Source organism: Bos indicus, chromosome 16 (genome assembly GCF_029378745.1).
Source record: "Bos indicus isolate NIAB-ARS_2022 breed Sahiwal x Tharparkar chromosome 16, NIAB-ARS_B.indTharparkar_mat_pri_1.0, whole genome shotgun sequence".
Taxonomy (NCBI): domain Eukaryota; kingdom Metazoa; phylum Chordata; class Mammalia; order Artiodactyla; family Bovidae; genus Bos; species Bos indicus.
The window spans coordinates 43,975,457-43,995,094 of record NC_091775.1 but is presented as its reverse complement, the minus strand read 5'-3'; the positions used below and the strand labels follow the sequence as shown (position 1 = coordinate 43,995,094).

Here is a 19,638-nt window from a genome sequence, read left to right as displayed (position 1 = left end):
GGAACTTCTGCTTTTTCAGGACTCACTGAGATGCCGCTGTGAGTCAGATCCTCAACAAACATTCAGTGAGCCCCCACCACGAGCTGGGCCCTGGGCTCTCACTGGACCTGTTAAGCAGGCTGGGCACTCAGGTCTTTAAAAACTGATTTCAACATAGTACATTCTTTCTACTTGGGATTAGTAAGTGCATACTATGTGCTAGGCCAGAAGTGCGCTAGAGCCAGTTCCTCCAGCGAGAGGTGAATGCCTGATTCTCAAGAGAAGAGAAAACTAGAGACATACACAGTCATTACTAAGAATTAAGTTACAGTGCGACTTTCCTGAAGGTCTAGTGGTTAAGACTCTGACGTGTGTGTAGAGGGTGGGGGGTTGATCCCTGGTTGGGGAACTAAGATCCTACAGGCCATGTGGTTAGGTCAAAAGATAAAACAAATAAGCAGATTTTTAAAAGTTTGTTTTTGGCTGAGCTGGGTCTTTGTTGCTGCACAAGGGCTTTCTTATGGTTGCAGCTGGCGTCTCTTGTGGCCGGGCTCTGGGGCATGCAGGCTTAGTAGTTGTGGCTCATGGGCTCAGTACTCATGCACGGGCTCAGCTGCCCCATGGTGTGTGGACTCTTCCCAGATCAGGTCTTGAAGCCAGGTCTGCGTTGGCAGGCAGATTCTTTACCACTGGATCACCGGGGAAGTCCAACAAACAGATTTTTATAGACATTAAAAAAAAATTAAGTTACACAAATTCAGACTTAAAAAATTGTATTAAAAACAAAGGTAGTAAAAACTTAAAAGTCATCAGTCCTTAATTATGCTACTGTGTTGCACATTTTTCTATCATCTGTTCTTGGTTATCTCCATCTACTGTGTCTGAATGGCGGGTGTGCAGCATCTCTTCCCTGTGTGAAATCACGTCCAAAGGGTTAACAGAAGCTCAGCGTGTGTCCTCCAGAACAGCAGATGAGGGAACAGCGTGTCAGAAACCTTCCTGCTTGCAGCTTCTTTACTGAGTAAGCCCATTCTCTAGGTGCATACCCTCTGAGCTTCACTTAGGCAAGGTAATGTATCACTAGACTTTGAAACCAGCCCTACAGATAATGCTTCTGATGTATGGGTCACTATAGTAACGGAGCTTTTACATTGTTTTCCAAAACTTTGGAGTTGGCTCCTGCCCAGTTCAGACCACTGAGTCTAAAGGTGGGCTGATGCAGGACACAGACTGCCTCACCTTTCCTCTGTCTCCAATCATCTTTCCTCGTGCCTAAGACCACTTTCAGAGAAGGCAATGGCAACCCACTCCAGTACTCTTGCCTGGAAAATCCCATGGACAGAGGAGCCTGGTAGGCTGCAGTCCATGGGATCTCGAAGAGTCGGACACGACTGAGTGCCTTCACTTTCACTTTTCACTTTCATACATTGGAGAAGGAAATGGCAACCCACTCCAGTGTTCTTGCCTAGAGAGTCCCAGGGACGGGGGAGCCTGGTGGGCTGCCGTCTCTGGGGTCTCACAGAGTCGGACACGACTGAAGCAACTTAAGAGCAGCAGCAGCAAGACCACTTTGCTGCTTTTAATTTGAGGCACATGGGCCTTTAGTTCCCCTGCCAGGAATCGAACCTGCATCCCCCTGCATTGGAAGGCAGAGTCTGAACTGTTTTAACCACTGGAGCACTAGGGACATCCCCCCTGCTTCTTTATCCCATAACTATCTCAAGCCTTTGGCCCTCGGAGTTGGATCTGTGATTTGCTCTCCTTTCGTGATGACCTCATCAGCAAACTCTTTCTTGGCTGCAAACTTCAGTGTCAGGCCTGCTGCTTGTGGGGCAAACAAGCCTGTTGTTTAATCACTCAGTCATGTCTGACTCTTCATGACCTCATGGACTGCACTGCAGCATGCCAGGCTTTCCTGTCCTTCACCATCTCCCAGAGCCTGCTCAAACTCATGTTCATTGAGTTGGTGATGCCACCCAACCATTTCATTCTTTGTCATCCCCTTCTTCTACTGCCTTTGATCTTTCCCAGCATCAGGGTCTTTTCCAATGAGTCGGTTCTTCTCATCAGGTGGCCAAAGTATTGGGGCTTCAGCTTCGCCATCCATCCTTCAATGAATATTCAGGATTGATTTCCTTTAAGATTGACTGGTTTGATCTCCTTGCAGTCCAAGGGACTCAAGAGTATTCTGCAGCACCACAGTTCAAAAGCATCAATTCTTCGGTGCTCAGCCTTCTTTATGGCCCAACTCCCAGACAGGTCTCAGTTCAACTCAGTCACTCAGTTGTGTCTGACTCTTTGTGACACCGTGGACTGCAGCACACCAGGCTTCCCTGACCATCACCAACTCCCGGAGCTTGCTCAAACTCATGTCCATCGAGTTGGTGACACCATCCTATCAACTCATCCTCTGTTGTCCCCTTCTCCTCCTGCCTTCAATCTTTCCCAGCACCAGGGTCTTTTCCAATGAGTCAAACAAGTCTAGTTCGTAACAAATGCTGAGTTCAGCTTCTTCATATTGGTTGCTTGAAATCTGGCAATAGTGGGAGTATTTACATCAAGGAAACCTGCAAATCAGGGTTTAATTCCTTGTTGACTGCTTATGGAAGTGGGGGGAGGTGGATGTTAATAATGCAGATTGAACTTGAATGTGCATGGTGTCTGTACACTTTGTAGCATGAATAGCATAAGTTAAGGAAATATTCTTCCAGTACTTGACACTATTATTCAGTTCAGTAGAGAAGTTCCTTCCTCACGTCATCCAAAAATGAGTGAAGCTCCAAAGAGTGAAGCTGGGAAGGAGGAAAATAACTGAAGAAAGTTTGGAAACAGTGCAGATCTAACTGTTAGGTTTCACTATTTTTCACTTCTTTTTTTTTTTTTTTTAAGTCTTCACTGAATTTGTTACAGGGCTTCCCTGATAGCTCAGTTGGTAAACAACAGTGCTTCTGTTTTCTCTTTTTTTTTTGCCACAAGGTATGTGGGATCTTAGCTCCCTCACCCGGGATTGAACTCCACTGGATGGACCACCAGAGAAGTCCCTTATTTCCCTTTTTTTTTTCTTAAATTCGTGGCCGTCTGGCATGTGGGTTCTTAGATCCCACACCAGGGATTAAATCCCCACGCCCTGCAGTGGAAGTGAGGAATCTTAGCCATTGGACGGCCAGGGAATTCTGGTAAGCCCCTTAATTCTTAACATAAAGGAAAATCAGCTAACACTTGGGTCAAACCTATATTCCTTTGGCAACGGCAATGGGCTGAGAAACTTTTTCGCTGAAGGGGATAGAAATCAAACATTTATCAGTGATCTGACTTTGGGACACTATAGAATTATAAAAAAAACTCACACTAAATTTTGCAAGGCATATCGAGGTTGCAGCCGCATGGAATTTACAACCGAGTTGCGAACCCTTGTCCCTACACACACATTGTTCCTGAGACCTGGTGTTGACCACTGTGCAGGGCGCAGAGTTGGGCCTGAGGTCCCCGGGGAGCTTGGCTGGGGCCGGGCGGGCGCAGGCGCGCTGTGAGGCCCCCTTCCCAGAATCGCCGCCAGGGGGCGCGCGAGGCAGCCGGCAGCTTCGCGCTTTGGCCCCCAGCGCGGCCCGTTGCCCGGCGCCGCGGCGGGAAAATCCGACCAGGTCGCCCAGGCGGCCGCGTCTTTCCGTCCTGGCGCGCCTGCCAGGATCCGCCCGTGGTGATGATGGAGGAGGAGGAGTGGTCCGAGGAGCAGCAACGCTTCTCTTACCTACAGGTACAGGAGAATGGGGTCCTGGTGGGGCTGGGGAAGGACGGCGTCGAGATTCTGCATGGAAAAAGGCGCCGCCTCAGCCCAGCCTCGTCTTCGTACCGAGGCCCCGGGTCGGAGGTCGAGCTCGGCCACCTCCGGCCTCTGGCGCCTGCGCATGAGCTGACCCAGCTGCCGCGGGGGGTGCTGGGAGACGGTTTCCTTGGTTTGGCTGGTCGGAGCTTGGGGTGGCTGAGTGAGAGGGAAGATTCGGGGAAAATACCTGCCGTGCACCGAGAGTCCGGCGGCGGAGGCCCCTCTGGTTTTGTGACAGGCTCAGTCTCCTCGGACAGGGTTGTTCTGAGGCACGCGTCAAGAGCTCTAAAAACGTTGGCTCCTCTAATCGGTGCGTCCATCCTGCGGGGGAGGAGACGGCCTCGGAACCTGGTGTAAACGCGGCCGTCCGGCTCCGGAACCCATCGGATATGGGTTCGAATCTCGACTCCGCACAGAGTGTTGTGTTGACTCTCCCCGAACTCATTTTCCTAGATGGAAAAATCAGGGTGATAATAACCAGCTCTCGGCGTAGTTGCTGGTATTCAGTCCTTCAGTCAGCACCGCGAATAAATACCGTGTGGGAGAGTCGTGAGAAAAACCAAGAATCTCAGAGCATTAACCGAGGAGAATTGAGAATGAGCTCAGGAAAGGGGCGCTTCCTAAATTTCAGAAGCTGTTTACCCACCGCCTCCCTTTGTTTTGAAGTTCGAGCCTTCAGAAAAGGTTGCAAAATTAGCGCATTCATCACACATGTGCCCCTCACCTCGAATAACCAGTTAACATTTTGCTGTATTTGCTGCCTTCTTTTCTCGAAATTATTTGAGAATTAAATACACTTGATGCTTCACCTTTAAATTTTAATGCTTTAACATGCTTCTTCCAAGAACAAGGTCATAATCTCTGATCACATTCAGGAAGCTTGATAATTGATAAAATCCTATTATCTAATATGAATCCATATTCAATTGTCCCAAAGATATTCTTTCATGGTCTTTTTTCCTTCACCCAGGATCCAGTCCGGGATCATGCATTGTGTCTAGTCCTGGCTTTGGTCTCTCTAGGAACGGTTCTTCACCTCCTTTGGGTTTCATGACATTGATGGTTTCAAAGAGTCCATTCATGGCAAAGATGTGGGAGATAAACTCTTTGAGAGCAGGGACTGTTCTTTTTCAGTTTTGTGTTCTCAGCCCCTAGTACAGAGCCTAGCTCTCAACAGACAATAAATGCTTACTGAAAAAGTGAGTCAGGCAGCAAAGATGGACTGAGAAATTTGAACCTCATCCTCTGTGCAGTGGTGACCTGATGGAGGATCCCACTGTTCACTCAGCCAGGTGTTCTTGGTTCTTAGTTCTAGGTGGACAGCCATGAACAGTACTGAAGGGCCCTGCCCTTGAGGAAATTAGAGTCTAGTGACTTACCCTCTGACCCAAGCCGGTGGCTCATTGGTAAAACATCCACCTGCAAGGCAAGAGACCTGCAGGAGTCCTGGGTTCCATCCCTGGGTGGGGAAGATCCCCTGGAGGAGGAAATGGCATCCCACTCCAGTATTCTTGCCTGGAGAATCCTGTGGATAGAAGAGCCTGGTGGGCTAAAGTCCATGATTGCAGAGTCGGACATGACTTGGCAACTGAGCACACACAGGCATGACTTAGCCTCTATTGAAGAAGGCCCTTAACCTGTTCCAGGAAGTGGAGGAGGGGGAAGGATGGAGGGATAGAGGAACTTTCTGGAGCAATGATAAGGATCCCTGTCCTGTACCCCTATCCCTAACCACACCTCTCAGTTCAGGTCAGTTAAGTCGCTCAGTTGTGTCCGACTCTTTTCGACCGTATGAATTGCAGCACGCCAGGCCTCCTTGTCCGTCACCAACTCCCAGAGTTCACTCAAACTCATGTGCATCGAGTCGGTGATGCCATCCGGCCATCTCATCCTCTGTCGTCCCCTTCTCCTCCTGCCCCCAATCCCTCCCAGCATCAGGGTCTTTTCCAGTGAGTCAACTCTTCGCATGAGGTGGCCAAAGTATTGGAGTTTCAGCTTCAGCATCAGTCCTTCCAATGAACACCCAGGACTGATCTCCTTTAGAATGGACTGATTGGATCTCCTTGCAGTCCAAGGGACTCTCAAGAGTCTTCTCCAACACCACAGTTCAAAAGCATCAATTCTTCGGCACTCAGCTTTCTTCACAGTCCAACTCTCACATCCATACATGACCACTGGAAAAACCATAGCCCTGACTAGACGGAACTTTGTTGGCAAAGTAATGTCTCTGCTTTTGAATATGGTATCTAGGTTGGTCATAACTTTCCTTCCAAGGAGTAAGCGTCTTTTAATTTCATGGCTGCAGTCACCATCTGCAGTGGTTTTGGAGCCCAGAAAAATAAAGTCTGACACTGTTTCCACTGTTTCCCCATCCATTTGCCATGAAGTGATGGGACCAGATGCCATGATCTGAATGTTGAGCTTTAAGCCAACTTTTTCACTCTTCTCTTTCACTTTCATCAAGAGGCTTTTTTTAGTTCCTCTTCACTTTCTGCCATAAGAGTGGTGTCATCTGCATATCTGAGGTTATTGATATTTCTCCCGGCAATCTTGATTCCAGCTTGTGCTTCTTCCAGCCCAGTGTTTCTCATGATATACTCTGCATATACGTTAAGTAAGCAGGGTGACAATATACAGCCTTGATGTACTCCTTTTCCTATTTGGAACCAGTCTGTTCCATATCCAGCTCTAACTGTTGCTTCCTGACGTGCATACAGGTTTCTCAAGAGGCAGGTCAGGTGGTCAGTATTCCCATCTCTTTCAGAATTTTCCACAGTTTATTGTGATCCACACAGTCAGAGGCTTTGGCATAGTTAATAAAGCAGAAATAGATGTTTTTCTGGAACTCTCTTGCTTTTTCGATAATCCAGCGGATGTTGGCAATTTGATCTCTGGTTCCTCTGCCTTTTCAAAAACCAGCTTGAACATCTGGAAGTTCACGGTATTGTTGAAGCCTGGCTTGGAGAATTTTGAGCATTACTTTACTAGCGTGTGAGATGAGTGCAGTTGTGCGGTAGTTTGAGCATTCTTTGGCATTGCTTTTCTTTGGGATTGGAATGAAAACTGACCTTTTCCAGTCCTGTGGCCACTGCTGAGTTTTCCAAATTGGCTGGCATATTGAGTGCAGCACTTTCACAGCATCATCTTTCAGGATTTGAAATAGCTCAGCTGGAATTCCATCACCTCCACTAGCTTTGTTCGTAGTGATGCTTTCTAAGGCCCACTTGACTTCACATTCCAGGATGTCTGGCTCTAGGTGAGTGATCATGATTATCTGGGTCGTGAAGATCTTTTTTGTATAGTTCTTCTGTGTATTCTTGCCACAGTTTTTCTGTGTATTCTTGCCACCTCTTCTTAATATCTTCTGCTTCTGTCAGGTCCATACCATTTCTCTCCTTTATTAAGCTCGTCTTTGCATGAAGTGTTCCGTTGGTATCTGTAATTTTCTTGAAGAGATCTCTAGTCTTTCCCATTCTGTTGTTTTCCTCTATTTCTTTGCATTGATTGCTGAGGAAGGCTAACCCACGTCCAAGGTAAGAGAAATCCAAGTAAGACGGTAGGTGTTGCGAGAGGGCATTAGAGGGCAGCCACATTGAAACCATAATCACAGAAAACTAGCCAATCTGATCACATGGACCATAGCCTTGTCTAACTAAATAAAACTAAGCCATGCCGTGTGGGGCCACCCAAGACGGACAGGTCATGGTGGAGAGGTCTGACAGAATGTGGTCCACTGGAGAAGGGAATGGCAAACCACTTCAGTATTCTTGCCTTGAGAACCCCATGAACAGTATGAAAAGGCAAAATGATAGGATACTAAAAGAGGAAGTCCCCAGGTCAGTAGGTGCCCAATATGCTACTGGAGATCAGTGGAGAAATAACTCCAGAAAGAATGAAGGGATGGAGCCAAAGCAAAACCAATACCCATTTGTGGATGTGACTGGTGATAGAAGCAAGGTCCGATGCTGTAAAGAGCAATATTGCATAGGAACCTGGAATGTCAGGTCCATGAATCAAGGCAAATTGGAAGTGGTCAAACAGGAGATGGCAAGAGTGAACGTCGACATTCTAGGCACCAGAGAACTAAAATTGCCTGGAATGGGTGAATTTAACTCAGATGACCATTATATCTACTACTGTGGGCAGGAATCCCTTAGAAGAAATGGAGTAGCCATCATGGTCAACAAAAGAGTCTGAAATGCAGTACTTGGATGCAATCTCAAAAACAACAGAATGATCTCTGTTCATTTCCAAGGCAAACCATTCAGTATCACGGTAATCCAAGCCTATGCCCCAACCAGTAACGCTGAAAAGCTGAACGATTCCATGAAGACCTACAAGACCTTTTATTTTTATTTATTTATTTATTTTTTACAAGACCTTTTAGAACTAACACCCAAAAAAGATGTCCTTTTCATTATAGGGGACTGGAATGCAAAAGTAGGAAGTCAGGAAACACCTGGAGTAACAGGCAAATTTGGCCTTGGAGTACAGAATGAAGCAGGGCAAGGGCTAATAGAGTTTTGCCAAGAGAACGCACTGGTCACAGCAAACACCCTCTTCCAACAACACAAGAGAAGACTCTACACATGGACATCACCAGATGGTCAACACCGAAATCAGATTGATTGTATTCTTTGCAGCCAAAGATGGAGAAGCTCTATACAGTCAGCAAAAATAAGACCGGGAGCTGACCGTGGCTCAGATCATGAACTCCTTATTGCCAAATTCAGACTTAAATTGAAGAAAGTAGGGAAAACCACTAGACCATTCAGGTATGACCTAAATCAAATCCCTTATGATTATACAGCGGAAGTGAGAAATAGATTTAAGGGACTAGATCTGATAGACAGAGTGCCTGATGAACTATGGATGGAGGTTCATGATATTGTACAGGACACAGGGATCAAGACCATCCCCATGGAAAACGAATGCAAAAAAGCAAAATGGCTGTCTGAGGAGGCCTTACAAATAGCTGTGAAAAGAAGAGAAGCGAAAAGCAAAGGAGAAAAGGAAAGATATAAGCATCTGAATGCAGACTTCCAAAGAATAGCAAGGAGAGATAAGAAAGCCTTCCTCAACCACACGTCTACACATACCTAAAAAAAAAAAGATGATTTTGGAGGGTCTTTATCCCTCCCAGGGTGGTGGTCTCTTTGTCTCCTTCCACTGACGCTTTCCACTTACCTGCTCTTGTGACATCTGAAACTAAGGAAGGCATGTCCCTTTCTTATCTGTCTGGCCTCCCCTCGGGGCCCTGGACTCATGTTCTTGCAGTCCCTCCTTGTCTTGCCTCTGCCATGAGCACTTGCTGGTAGAGCCCACGCTGTCTGGGGTTCAGTTGTCACCACATGCAGTTCAGCTCCGTCCCCAGCAGGGGCACACACAGGGCTCAGCAAGCTTGTTGACATGAGACCTTGGCGTGGCTTGTTTCTTTACTCCTCCATGGGGAAGAAGTGTTTTCCAGCACTGGAAGGTGTTGCTAAGGAGCAGTGAGGGTCCTGTTGAGGTGGGCTAGCAAAGCAGCAAATCAGAGGCTGATCTAGTGTGCCCTCGGGAGCCTTCCCCAGTGTCGTCCTGATATTCATCCTTTGTCTTGTGCAGGACTGGGACTGGCAAGGACTTGAAGCACAGGGACCAGTCCTTTTGTATTTGCTTGGTTAACTTCCATCTAGGGGCAAAAATCTCTTTTTTTCCACTGTGTTCCCCAGATACCTGGCACATTATTGACCGGGGGATTTTTTTGCAGAAACTAACACCTGTGGCCAGGAATTTGTTATGTAAGTGAATATTGAAATATCTCAGGTCAGTAACATTCAGGTAGCACACATTCATACTAACGTGTTAGCACATGCCTTCACCCAGTAGGCACTTGGCGCATAAATGTGGAATAACTGAGTAAAGTTACACAGGCGCCTCCCAGATACCAGTCTGCCTTCTCTCCCCGCTGACCTGCCATCGTTGTTCCTTATCTTTACTTCACCTAAATCATCACCATTAACTAGGAAGTGATGTTTCCACAAGTCACATTCCAGAGGCCCCATTGATTTATTAGGACACTGGAAAAGTCACTCAGCCATTATGGAAGGTGCCGAAGGAATTTAGGCTGAGCAGACCCTCTTCTTGGTCTTCATTTTTTAAGATGTGAAGAGCTCTTATTTGCAGTCTTACCCATGAAGTGTTTTGATTTTACTTCAGAGGCTAAAGGCAGCGGTTCACTACACGGTTGGTTGTCTTTGCGAGGAAGTTGCGTCGGACAAAGACATGCAGTTCAGCAAGCAAACCATTGCAGCGATCTCAGAGGTGACCTTTGGACAGTGTGGTACGCAGCCCTGGTCTTCCTGTGGGGGTGTGGAAAGCCTGGAGGTTGATTTTGCTTGGGAGAAATGCAGGTGGGTGCCGTGGCGTATCTCACCAACAGACAAAGAACATTATCACTGGACACCATCCGTGAAACGTTTCTTCTATTGGCTGTAAGATTCAGTTTATGGGAAGAGCTATATTTTTTTCTATTACAAGATTTGTATTTTTTTTCTTTCTGTTACACTAATAGGAGGGCATCAGCACCTTTATTTTATTGCTTTAAACCACCCAGAATATTACTTTTTTTTTAAACAAGGGCTAGGACAGGCTGCCCTATTTATTTATTTAATTTTGACTGTTCTGGGTCTTCGTTGTGGCGTTCTGGCTTAGTTGCCTGGCGGCATGTGGAATCTTGGAGGCTTTCCTGGTGGCTCAGATGGTAAAGAATCTGCCTGCAATGCAGGAGATGCAGGTTCAATCCCTGGGTTGAGAAGATCCCCTGGAGAAGGAAATGGCCACCCACTCCAGTATTCTTGCCTGGAATTCTCCATGGACAGAGGAGCCTGGTGGGCTACAGTCCATGGGGTCACAAAGAGTAGGACACGACTGAGCAACTAACACTTTGACTTTCTTTCATGTGGGATCTTAGGTCCCTGACCAGGTATAGGAACGGTGTCCCCTGCACCGGAAGGCCGATTCTTAACCACTGGACCACCAGGGGAAGTCCTTGGACATTAATTTTTTTGTTTCATTGCTTTATAACTTTTTTATATCACCCACAGTTTTTTTTTTTTTTTTTTTTCCACCCACAGTTTGACAGCTGGTATTTGCTTGACTTCAGGGGAGATGAATGTCTTCACAAGCCCTAACTCCTAGCACAATTTAAGATTAAGGGATAGTTTCTAGGGAGGAGAGGTGTAGCCACAATTACCAGAGGTTTGTAACGAAGGGTGGAGGTGGCAGGGAGGACACAGAGGTCGTAATGAATCCAGCAATGGAGCCACCCGAAGGGCCTCCTCTCACTTTCAAAAGGATTTGTAGTAGTCACTACACTTACTGTAGACATTGAGATTTCACTTTTCTGCTTCTGAATTAAGGTTGAGATAGGCTAATTAAAGCACATCTCTTTTTCTCTTTCAGAAAATTTTGCCAAAGACCTTGAAATGTTTGCAAGGTGGGTAGAGAGCTTGATTGTCGGATGCTGGGCTTGTTTCCATGCTTTGATGCTCCCCATCTGGTGGTGAATTTCAGGGAAGCTTGAACCCCTCCCCGCCCCATGTTTTGTGGAGACTCAGTCTCTAATCATGATTCTGTAAGAATGGAACATCTGCTTTAATCATATCCATTCAGACTTGATTGGGCATTTTTTGAAGTTTTCCTCGTATTTGTCGTTAAGGGAAGTGAAGTTATTCAGTTCCAGGTTAAAAAGGTGTGAGTCATGTCTCCAGTATTCTGTGCATGGTGCACTTGCTTTTAAGACTGTTTCTGCAGGTGATGTGCTGGGGGGTGAGGCTGGGCGCCGGGCTGGGCTGCTTCGTGCTTTGTGGGGTAGCGCACGGGTGTCGGGATAATACAGCCCATGGCCCCATCAGCCCTGCATTTGCCTGCTGGAGACAAGTGAGACACATGCTCCTTGAAAAGTATGTGTGACTGGCTTTCAGCTGGTAAAGCGTTAGCTTTTACAGGTGATTTATGCTCCTCTCTTCAATTAGTTCCACAGGTAATTGAAAACAATTGCAGCGAATTGCTTTTATGAAGCAATTTGAATGACGAAGGCCTGAAAGGGCTAAAGCTTTCTAATTTGCTCCCACTTCTGATTTGGTGCCAGCCTCTCCCACACCCCATACTTTTCACCTTTCTCCTATAGCTCTTTGTTTCTTCGATGAATATTCTGAATGAATTAAAGCAGTAGGTTCTCAGAGGGCAGGCTCTAAATCTTGCCTATTCCTGCGTATATGAGTCCCTAAAAACCGCTTAGCATCTTCAACTTGGCCAAAAGGGATCAGGATAATATATGGGATACTGACGGCTCCTGCGTCTTATCATCGTTAATTCAGGTGGTTGCCCCTTACTTGTGCCCTGCGCCCACCCCCACCCCAGGTCTCCTGTGAAATACATTTACTGCCTTTACTTGCCATCTTTTTTTTTTTTAAGATTTATTATTTTATTTTTGGCTGCACTTGGTCTTCACTGCCGCGCCTGGGCTTTCTCAAGTTTCCATACAAGGTCTTGTTGAGGTGGCTTCTCTTGTTGCAAAGCACAGGCCCTAGGCACACAGGCTCTATAGTGGTGATGGACAGGCTTAGTTGCTCCAGGGCATGTGGGATCTTCCTGGACCAGGGATCAAACCCATGTTCCCTGAATTAACAGGCAGATTCTTAATCACTAGACCACCAAGGAAACCCCTTGCCATTTCTTTTCTTCTTCTTCTTCTTTTTTTAACCATGCTGTGGGGCTTGTGGGATCTTAGTTCCCTGACCAAGGATTAAACCCACATCCCCTGCATTGGAAGCATGGTGTCTTAACCAATGGACCAAGGAAATCCCTCTTCTTTTTTTTAAAAAATGTGAGTCTTTTATGTTACAAAGGAAGACACAAAAATGTAAATTAGTAGACAAATGGTTACTTGATTTGAACATAGAGTTTGTCAGTATAGATCAGAGTTTTCCACCTCAGCACTGTTGACATTTTGGACTGGATGATCTCCGAATTCTGTCCAGTGCATTGTAAGGTGCTTAGTGATGTCCCTCGCCTCTACCCACTAGACGCCAGGAGCGAGTCCCCAGCTGTGCGCTTCCTCCTCATTTCTGTGTTAGTTGTAGGAAAAGACAATGACAATTTTAAATACTAGAAATAAAAATGAAATTAGAGCTATTTAGCATTGTCACACGTTAAGTTTTCAGGTATTGTGTGTTTTTTATAGTTGAGAAGCCTACTTCTTTTTCCTGGGCCCTGGGGCAGAGAGGTAGGCATCCCAGGTGGCACAGTGGTAAAGAACCCTCCTGCCAATGCAGGAGACGTAAGAGACCCAAGTTCGATACCTAAGTAGGGAAAATCCCTTCAAGGACGGCATGGCACCCCACACCAGTATTCTTGCCTAGAGAATCCCATGGACAGAGGAACCTGGCAGGCTATAGTCCATGGGGTCACAAAGGGTAGCACATGACTGAAGTGACTTAGCACGCACACACGGGGCCGAGATGTGTGGGCACCACATGGACTGTCAGCTGCACAAGGAAGGACTCATCTTTTGGGTAAAGGAGTCTGGGGAGAGGCCGTCAGCTGATGCTCTCTGAGCAAGACTGTCAGAGGCTTTACTCAGAGATGTTTCCTCTTCTGCAGTGCTCAGGGGTGTATACCAGCACTCCTTAAACTTCCTCCAAAGAACTCTGAGCTAATTCAAGTGCAGATTTTCTTTGAAGACTTATCTGTTGTCTTAATTTTACATTGTCAAAATATTCCATTAAAAAAAAAAAAATCCTGTTTTAAAGTTTATCACTGAATAAGACTCCCTGGCGGTCCAGTGGTTTAGACTCTAAACTTCCAATGCAGGGGGCCCCAGGTTCAATCCCTGGTTGGGGATCTGCATGCCATGGTGTGGGGGGAAAAATGTGTATCACTGAATAAAATTTAAAAAGCTTCCCTGGTAGCTCAGTCAGTAAAGAATCTGCCTGCAGTGCAGGAGACCCGGGTTTGATCCCTGGGTCTTGAAGATCCCCCTGGAGAAGAAAATGGCAACCCACTCCAGTATTCTTGCCTGGAGAATTCCATGGACAGAGGAGCCTGGTGGGCTACAGTCTGTGGGTTTGCAAGAGTTGGACACAACTTAGTGACTAAACCACCACTACTGAATAAAGTTGATAGTCCCAGAGGGTCAGCTTTATCCTGTGGTTTTGAGTTTTCCCTGTTACATAATTCCTGCTCCTATGTTACCCCAGTTTGAGAAATCTGAAATATATACTGCTATTTCAGGTTGGCTACCTATTAGATAGTCTTTGGAGGCTGAGAACCTAACTAGTATTTGTAACAATGTTTCTATGAAAAAAATACACTTAAATTGTAAATACTATAAACTCAGTTCACCTATAAACTTTGGAAAATAATCTCTCCACTTAAGTTGTGACTTTCCTTCATTTAATGTCTAAGTCACCTAATGTTAACATGGTAAAGATGAAACATTTTGAGGAAGATAGGTATTCTACGGTAAATGAATTCTAGGGGCATTTTTGTTGTTATTCAGTCGCTAAGTCGTGTCAGCCTCTGCCACCCCATGGACTGCAGCACGCCAGGCTTCCCTATCCTTCACTATCTCCCGGAGTTTGCTCAAACTCTTGTCCATTGAGTTGGTGATGCCATCCAACCATGTCATCCTCTGCTGCCCCCTTCTCCTCTTGCCCTCAGTTCCCAGCATCAGAGTGTTTTCCAATGAGTCGGTTCTTCACATCAGGTGGCCAGAGTATTGGAGCTTCAGCATCAGTCCTTCCAATGAATATTTAGGGGCATTTTGGGAATAGTCTTTAAAACCTGTGTTGCTAAAAGTGTTGTATGAAAAATTGCTTTGTTATGTTCTCTAGAGTAATTTTCTGGAGCCAGAGGTTTGATTTAGGAGAGTCTGTGGTGTGCAGTTGCTGGCATAGGATGTACCTGCTCCTCCATCTGGGACAGTGGTATCATTAAAACATGGTGCAGAGAAACCAGATGACCAGTCAAGTGGTGGAGAGGGTTGGCTCTGCTGTTTCCTGAATGTTTCTTGTGATCATATATGCTGATCTTACACTGAACAGTTCAGTGCTGCTTCCTCCTTACTCTTTGTCCGGCCCTTTAGGAAGGGGTAACACCAACAGGGCAGCTTGTCGTGCGATATAGACGAGGGCTAGTGTGTCTGTGGCTCCTGACATCCTCCACGCAGGGCACCTCTGGACCGGCTTTGTGGTCTCTTGTCTGTCACTTTCTGTCTGACTCCACCCCCCCGCCGGCCCCGCCCACTTTTCTCTGTGCTAGTCCTTCCAGGCGGCTAATGAGAAGTTATCTTCTGACGTGGATATTATCCCAGGATAGTCAGATACTGTCCGTCATGATGAGATGGCATGTGATCTTTTCACATTTGGCAGGATGTGAAGGACTAATCTGGCCAAATTACAGAATATAATTTCTGTGAGTTTTATCTGTAAATCAACAGATATTTAGTGAGGACTTGCCATGTGCTGGTCACTCTGATAGTTAAGAACACAAAGATTCCCCCTTATTCCGACTTACAGAGTTCCTACTTAATTTTGGAGGAAGTTAGAAATGGCAAGAAAGGGTGTTATTAGAGTGATAAATTATTGAATAGAGCTCATTGTCTCAGATTACCTTTTAAAGCAGAGATAAGAGAACTGGAACAAGCACTTGGTCCGTGTTGTGAGCAAGAAACAGAGTCTAGTTGAAAGGGTGTTCTTTGTCCTAGCTGGGCTGTTGCTGGGGACACATTGTCTCCTAGCTGGGGAGGGACACGTGCACAAGCTTTTCCCTGTAATGTAGCCTTTGGGGAAGAGCATTAGGACCTTGGTATAAGCGAAGCTGTGTTTTGTGGAAATTCTATTTCTTCTATTTAGCGTTCATTTAAGCAGCAATGATCTTTGTATTGTGAGCTCTGTGCTATTTTCTCTTTTCACTGAAGGTGCCTCACAGACCCGCTTCTTTTTGCATGCTGGTCGCTGTGCCCACTGTGAGCATTTGGGAAGGCTTGAATGCCTTTTACTTCTCTCCATGCTCACATTCTCCAGATACCCTCGGCCCTCCAGTGGAGGTGGACAGACTGGCTTCTGCTTGCTCTGTCTCTTCATTTAATTGGTATCTTGGCTCATCACTTCACTCATTTCTGTGTCACTGTCACTTAATGGCCCTCACCTGAAAAGATGGGCTACTTAGAGATCCTGCTGGTGTGAAGTCTGGCCATGAACTTTTGTGTTTCATCAAAACTTTAAATAATATGAAACATTCTGGCGAATTGTTTCTGCGCTTTCTACAGACATGCGAAAAGAAGCACAATTAACACTGAAGACGTGAAGCTCTTAGCCAGGAGGAGTCATTCACTGGTGAGAGATGGATTTCTTTCCTCACTCCCCTTTCCCATCAGAATACATTATTCCCAATTAATCACCGGCATCCACGAAGTGATTCCCCCAGGGCACCTTGCGTTAAAAATGAGACACGCTTCAACCACTCAGACCTGCCTGTAATTTACAGTCTTTCTTTCACGATGATGGATCTTGCTAAGCCAATTTGAAATTTTCTAATCAGTGCTCTCTGGATTTCATAATTTGCCTTTTCTGTAATATCTCAAAACTTTGGTCCCATGTTTCAGCTACACCATGGTGTCAGAGGCAGGTCACAGGCTAGAGTATCTAGGGGGTGCTTTTATGGAGCCCACAGTTTTGGTGAGCCAGGTGTGGAAGGAGTATCAGTACATCTGGGGTGTGCAGGCAGTTGAGCACATTTTCTGTCTTTTCAGAGACGTCTAGACGTCATCCCAGCCGTGCCCTCACCTTACAGGTGATGCTGTGATCGTCCCAGGCTAGTGGCTGTGGCTGATGGCAGATCCAGGACGCCTGTGAGGTTTCCTGACTTAGTCTGATCTTAGCAGTCAAAATACTTTTACGTTCCTCTCCAGGATGTGAGCTCCACAAGGGCAGGGATTTTTATGTCTTTCTTCTCGACTCCATCTGCCATGCCTAAAAAAGGGCCTGACCCACAGTAGGGGCTCATGAGTAGTAGTTGAATGAATGAACTTGTGTAGCACTTGACATTTCACACAGGACTTCTGTAGGTCATATTTTACACACATCATTTAAAGCTCACAACCACCCTATGAGGGTTTTTCATAAAATGGCTAATTAGCCCCATTTTATAGGCCAGACTACTAGAGTTAAGTAATTTCCCAAAGTTAAATATGAAGTTTTCTGGTTAACAGCTGACCCTTAACCTTCAAACCCTGGATCCAGTACTGTTTCCACTGGACTTTTTTCTGTCTCTGCTCTTCTAATATTGTTTCTCTAAAGTTTAAGTCAAGGTCAAGGATGATACGATTCCTAATAGCTCCGGTGCCTGGTGGTGCTGCGTATCAGTGGAAAAGACATTTTTCTCTCCTCTGACATTCTCTCTCAGAACTGTAACTTGGTCAGCTTCAGTAAGCAGTTTCTATCTTTTGCAAGGAATTGTCGATGCAAATCATCTTAGACTGTTAATTGGGAAGTTTCCTGCTTATTGCGTATGTATTTACCTCAGAATGTTGTTTTAATTTTGGACTGTTAAATTTTGGTCATCTGACAGAAGCCTGTTACTGAAGAGTTGCAGCTAAACTTGTGCATTTGACTGAATCTTCCCTGAGGGCAAGGACCTTGTCTTATTACCCTTGTAATTACCAGATCTCTAGGATCTGGTACACAGGAATTGCTCAGTAATTTTAATTGGGTAAAATTTAGGGCTTTTGACTTTATCTGTGCTTTGTAGAGTATGTTTGTGATTGGCATGCCTTTCGTAAACTACAAGTTTTAATTCTTCTGATTATTCAAGGAACTCCTATGTGAGTAAGCAGTGAGCTGACTTTTGTCATTGATTCCTTCCAGGAAAAAAAAATTGGAAGCTGTGTTTAACTCTGAGGAATTTAACCCTGGGTGAGAGTGGTTGGGAAATGGCATAGATTTTTTTCTCCCCGACTAGACTTATTAATGGCTTTACAATCAGGTAAAAATGTAATTAAAAAAATTTTTTTTGTAGCTAAAATACATCACAGAGAAAAATGAAGACATCGCTCAGCTTAACCTGGAAAAAAAAGCAAAGAAGAAGAAGAAGTTGGAGGATGAAAACAGAAATTCAGTGGAGTCAGCAGAGGCTGGTGTAGAAGAAAGTGAGAATTAAACCCTGTTGCTGTTTGGAGAAAGTGGCCTTCAGCAGGCAGAGTGGCTAAAAGCACATATTGCCAATAGAGGGTTCTGAAACGATAAGTGGAGATTAAAATACAAAAGGCTTGGGTGCTTTTTGTATTGTACTCTCCAAGTCATTGACTACAAAAGCTGGTTTAAAAGAGAAGTGGAAACTCTTAAGCAAAATAGTTCCATGTCTTATTGAAGTGCATGAAAAGGGCATGTGTTTGAATGGTATATGTTGGAAATTGTATCGTATTAATAAAATTATGTTAGCAAATACATATGGTTGACTTTTTCAAGCAAAAAAATCATATGTTCATTCTTTTATATCATTTTTCAGGCTGACAATCACTGAAAGATGACTAAAGCTATATGCATTTAGTCCCTTTTTGGCTGCACCATGAAGCTTCTGGGATCTCAGTTCCCCAACCAGGGATTGAACCTGGGTTCTCGGCAGGGAAAGTGCTGAATCCTAACCCCTGAGCCAACAGGGAAGTCCTCCAGTGTTGTTTTTCAGTCACAGTTCATGTGACTTTTCTGTGGCTATGTTGTAAGTGTGGTTGGCCACACTGGATGGAACTTTTGCTTGAGAAGAAAGTCTGACTACTCCTCCAAAACAGTTCAGCGTGCGTCTTCTGTTTCAGGTTGTGAGAGATGATGGTTCCAGGAATCCCACGTCTTCTGTCTTCTCCTTGGGGTTTCTCAGAGGCCCAGGGCGAGCGTGTCTTTTAACCCAGTGGGACAATAGTGGCAAAGAAAAGGGACTGGCATTTACAGAGCCCATTCTGTGTGCCAGCTCCTATTCTAGGTGCTCCGTGTAGTATTTCTTCACACATTTTCACAGTATTTTTATTTTAAAATACTGATTTACTTATTTGGCTGCACCAGTCTTAGTTGTGGCACAAAGAAAGTTTAGTTGCGGCAAGCGAACTCTTAGTTGATTGGGATCTAGTTCCCTGACCAGGGATCGAACCCAAACCCCCTGCATTAGGAATGTGGACTCTTAAGCCACTGGACCACAGGGAAGTCTCTGACTTGTTTGTATTTTAGACAAGTGGTCCCACCACACATTCTTCAGGGATTATAACACAGGGGTGGTCAGACTTTGTAAGGAGCAGCAGGGTGTAACCCCGAGTCCTCAGGAACTGCCCCTTGCCCACTGCATGTTCTGCTCAGGGTTTAGTTTACTCTGGCATGTCCATGCGATGTCAGTCATCCTCTCCCGTTCCATCTTTGCTGACCGTTAGCAGAAAGGAGTTGTAGGGCTCTTTCTCACAGGCTTGCTTCCTTAGAGTCCTGGGAGCTCGTCTGAACTTTAGACTAATTAACTGTATAACCAGCTGACTGGCCATATGAAGCAGCACATGTCTTTGAAATACATGTGGCCTGGTAACATAGTCGGGGCAATTTACATTTATAATGTTTGTCTTCCTTGTTACACCAACTCCTCAAAAAAAGGTGAAATAAAAGATCCTGCGTTACTTTTTTATTACTAAATTAACAAACCAGGGATGTTCCAAAGCATCCCCTTCTGTACACAGCAACAGCTGGAATATGCTGGTCGACACTTGTCATGTACAGCTGGTACCTCGACACCTAGTCGTCTGGGAAAGTGTAATCAGGGCC

The 19,638-nt window shown here is 45.5% G+C and overlaps 1 protein-coding gene across 1 annotated transcript; it reads left to right on the top strand.

Moving 5' to 3' along the window:
- Nucleotides 1–3,578: 3,578 nt before the first annotated feature.
- CENPS (centromere protein S) lies at nucleotides 3,579–18,291 on the top strand. The gene is made up of 5 exons (XM_019976576.2): nucleotides 3,579–3,733; nucleotides 10,001–10,124; nucleotides 11,246–11,279; nucleotides 16,116–16,182; nucleotides 17,864–18,291. Exons 1-5 carry the CDS (start codon nucleotides 3,680–3,682, stop codon nucleotides 18,002–18,004), a joined length of 420 nt encoding a protein of 139 aa, XP_019832135.2. The 5' UTR covers nucleotides 3,579–3,679; the 3' UTR covers nucleotides 18,005–18,291.
- The last annotated feature ends 1,347 nt before the right edge of the window (nucleotides 18,292–19,638 follow it).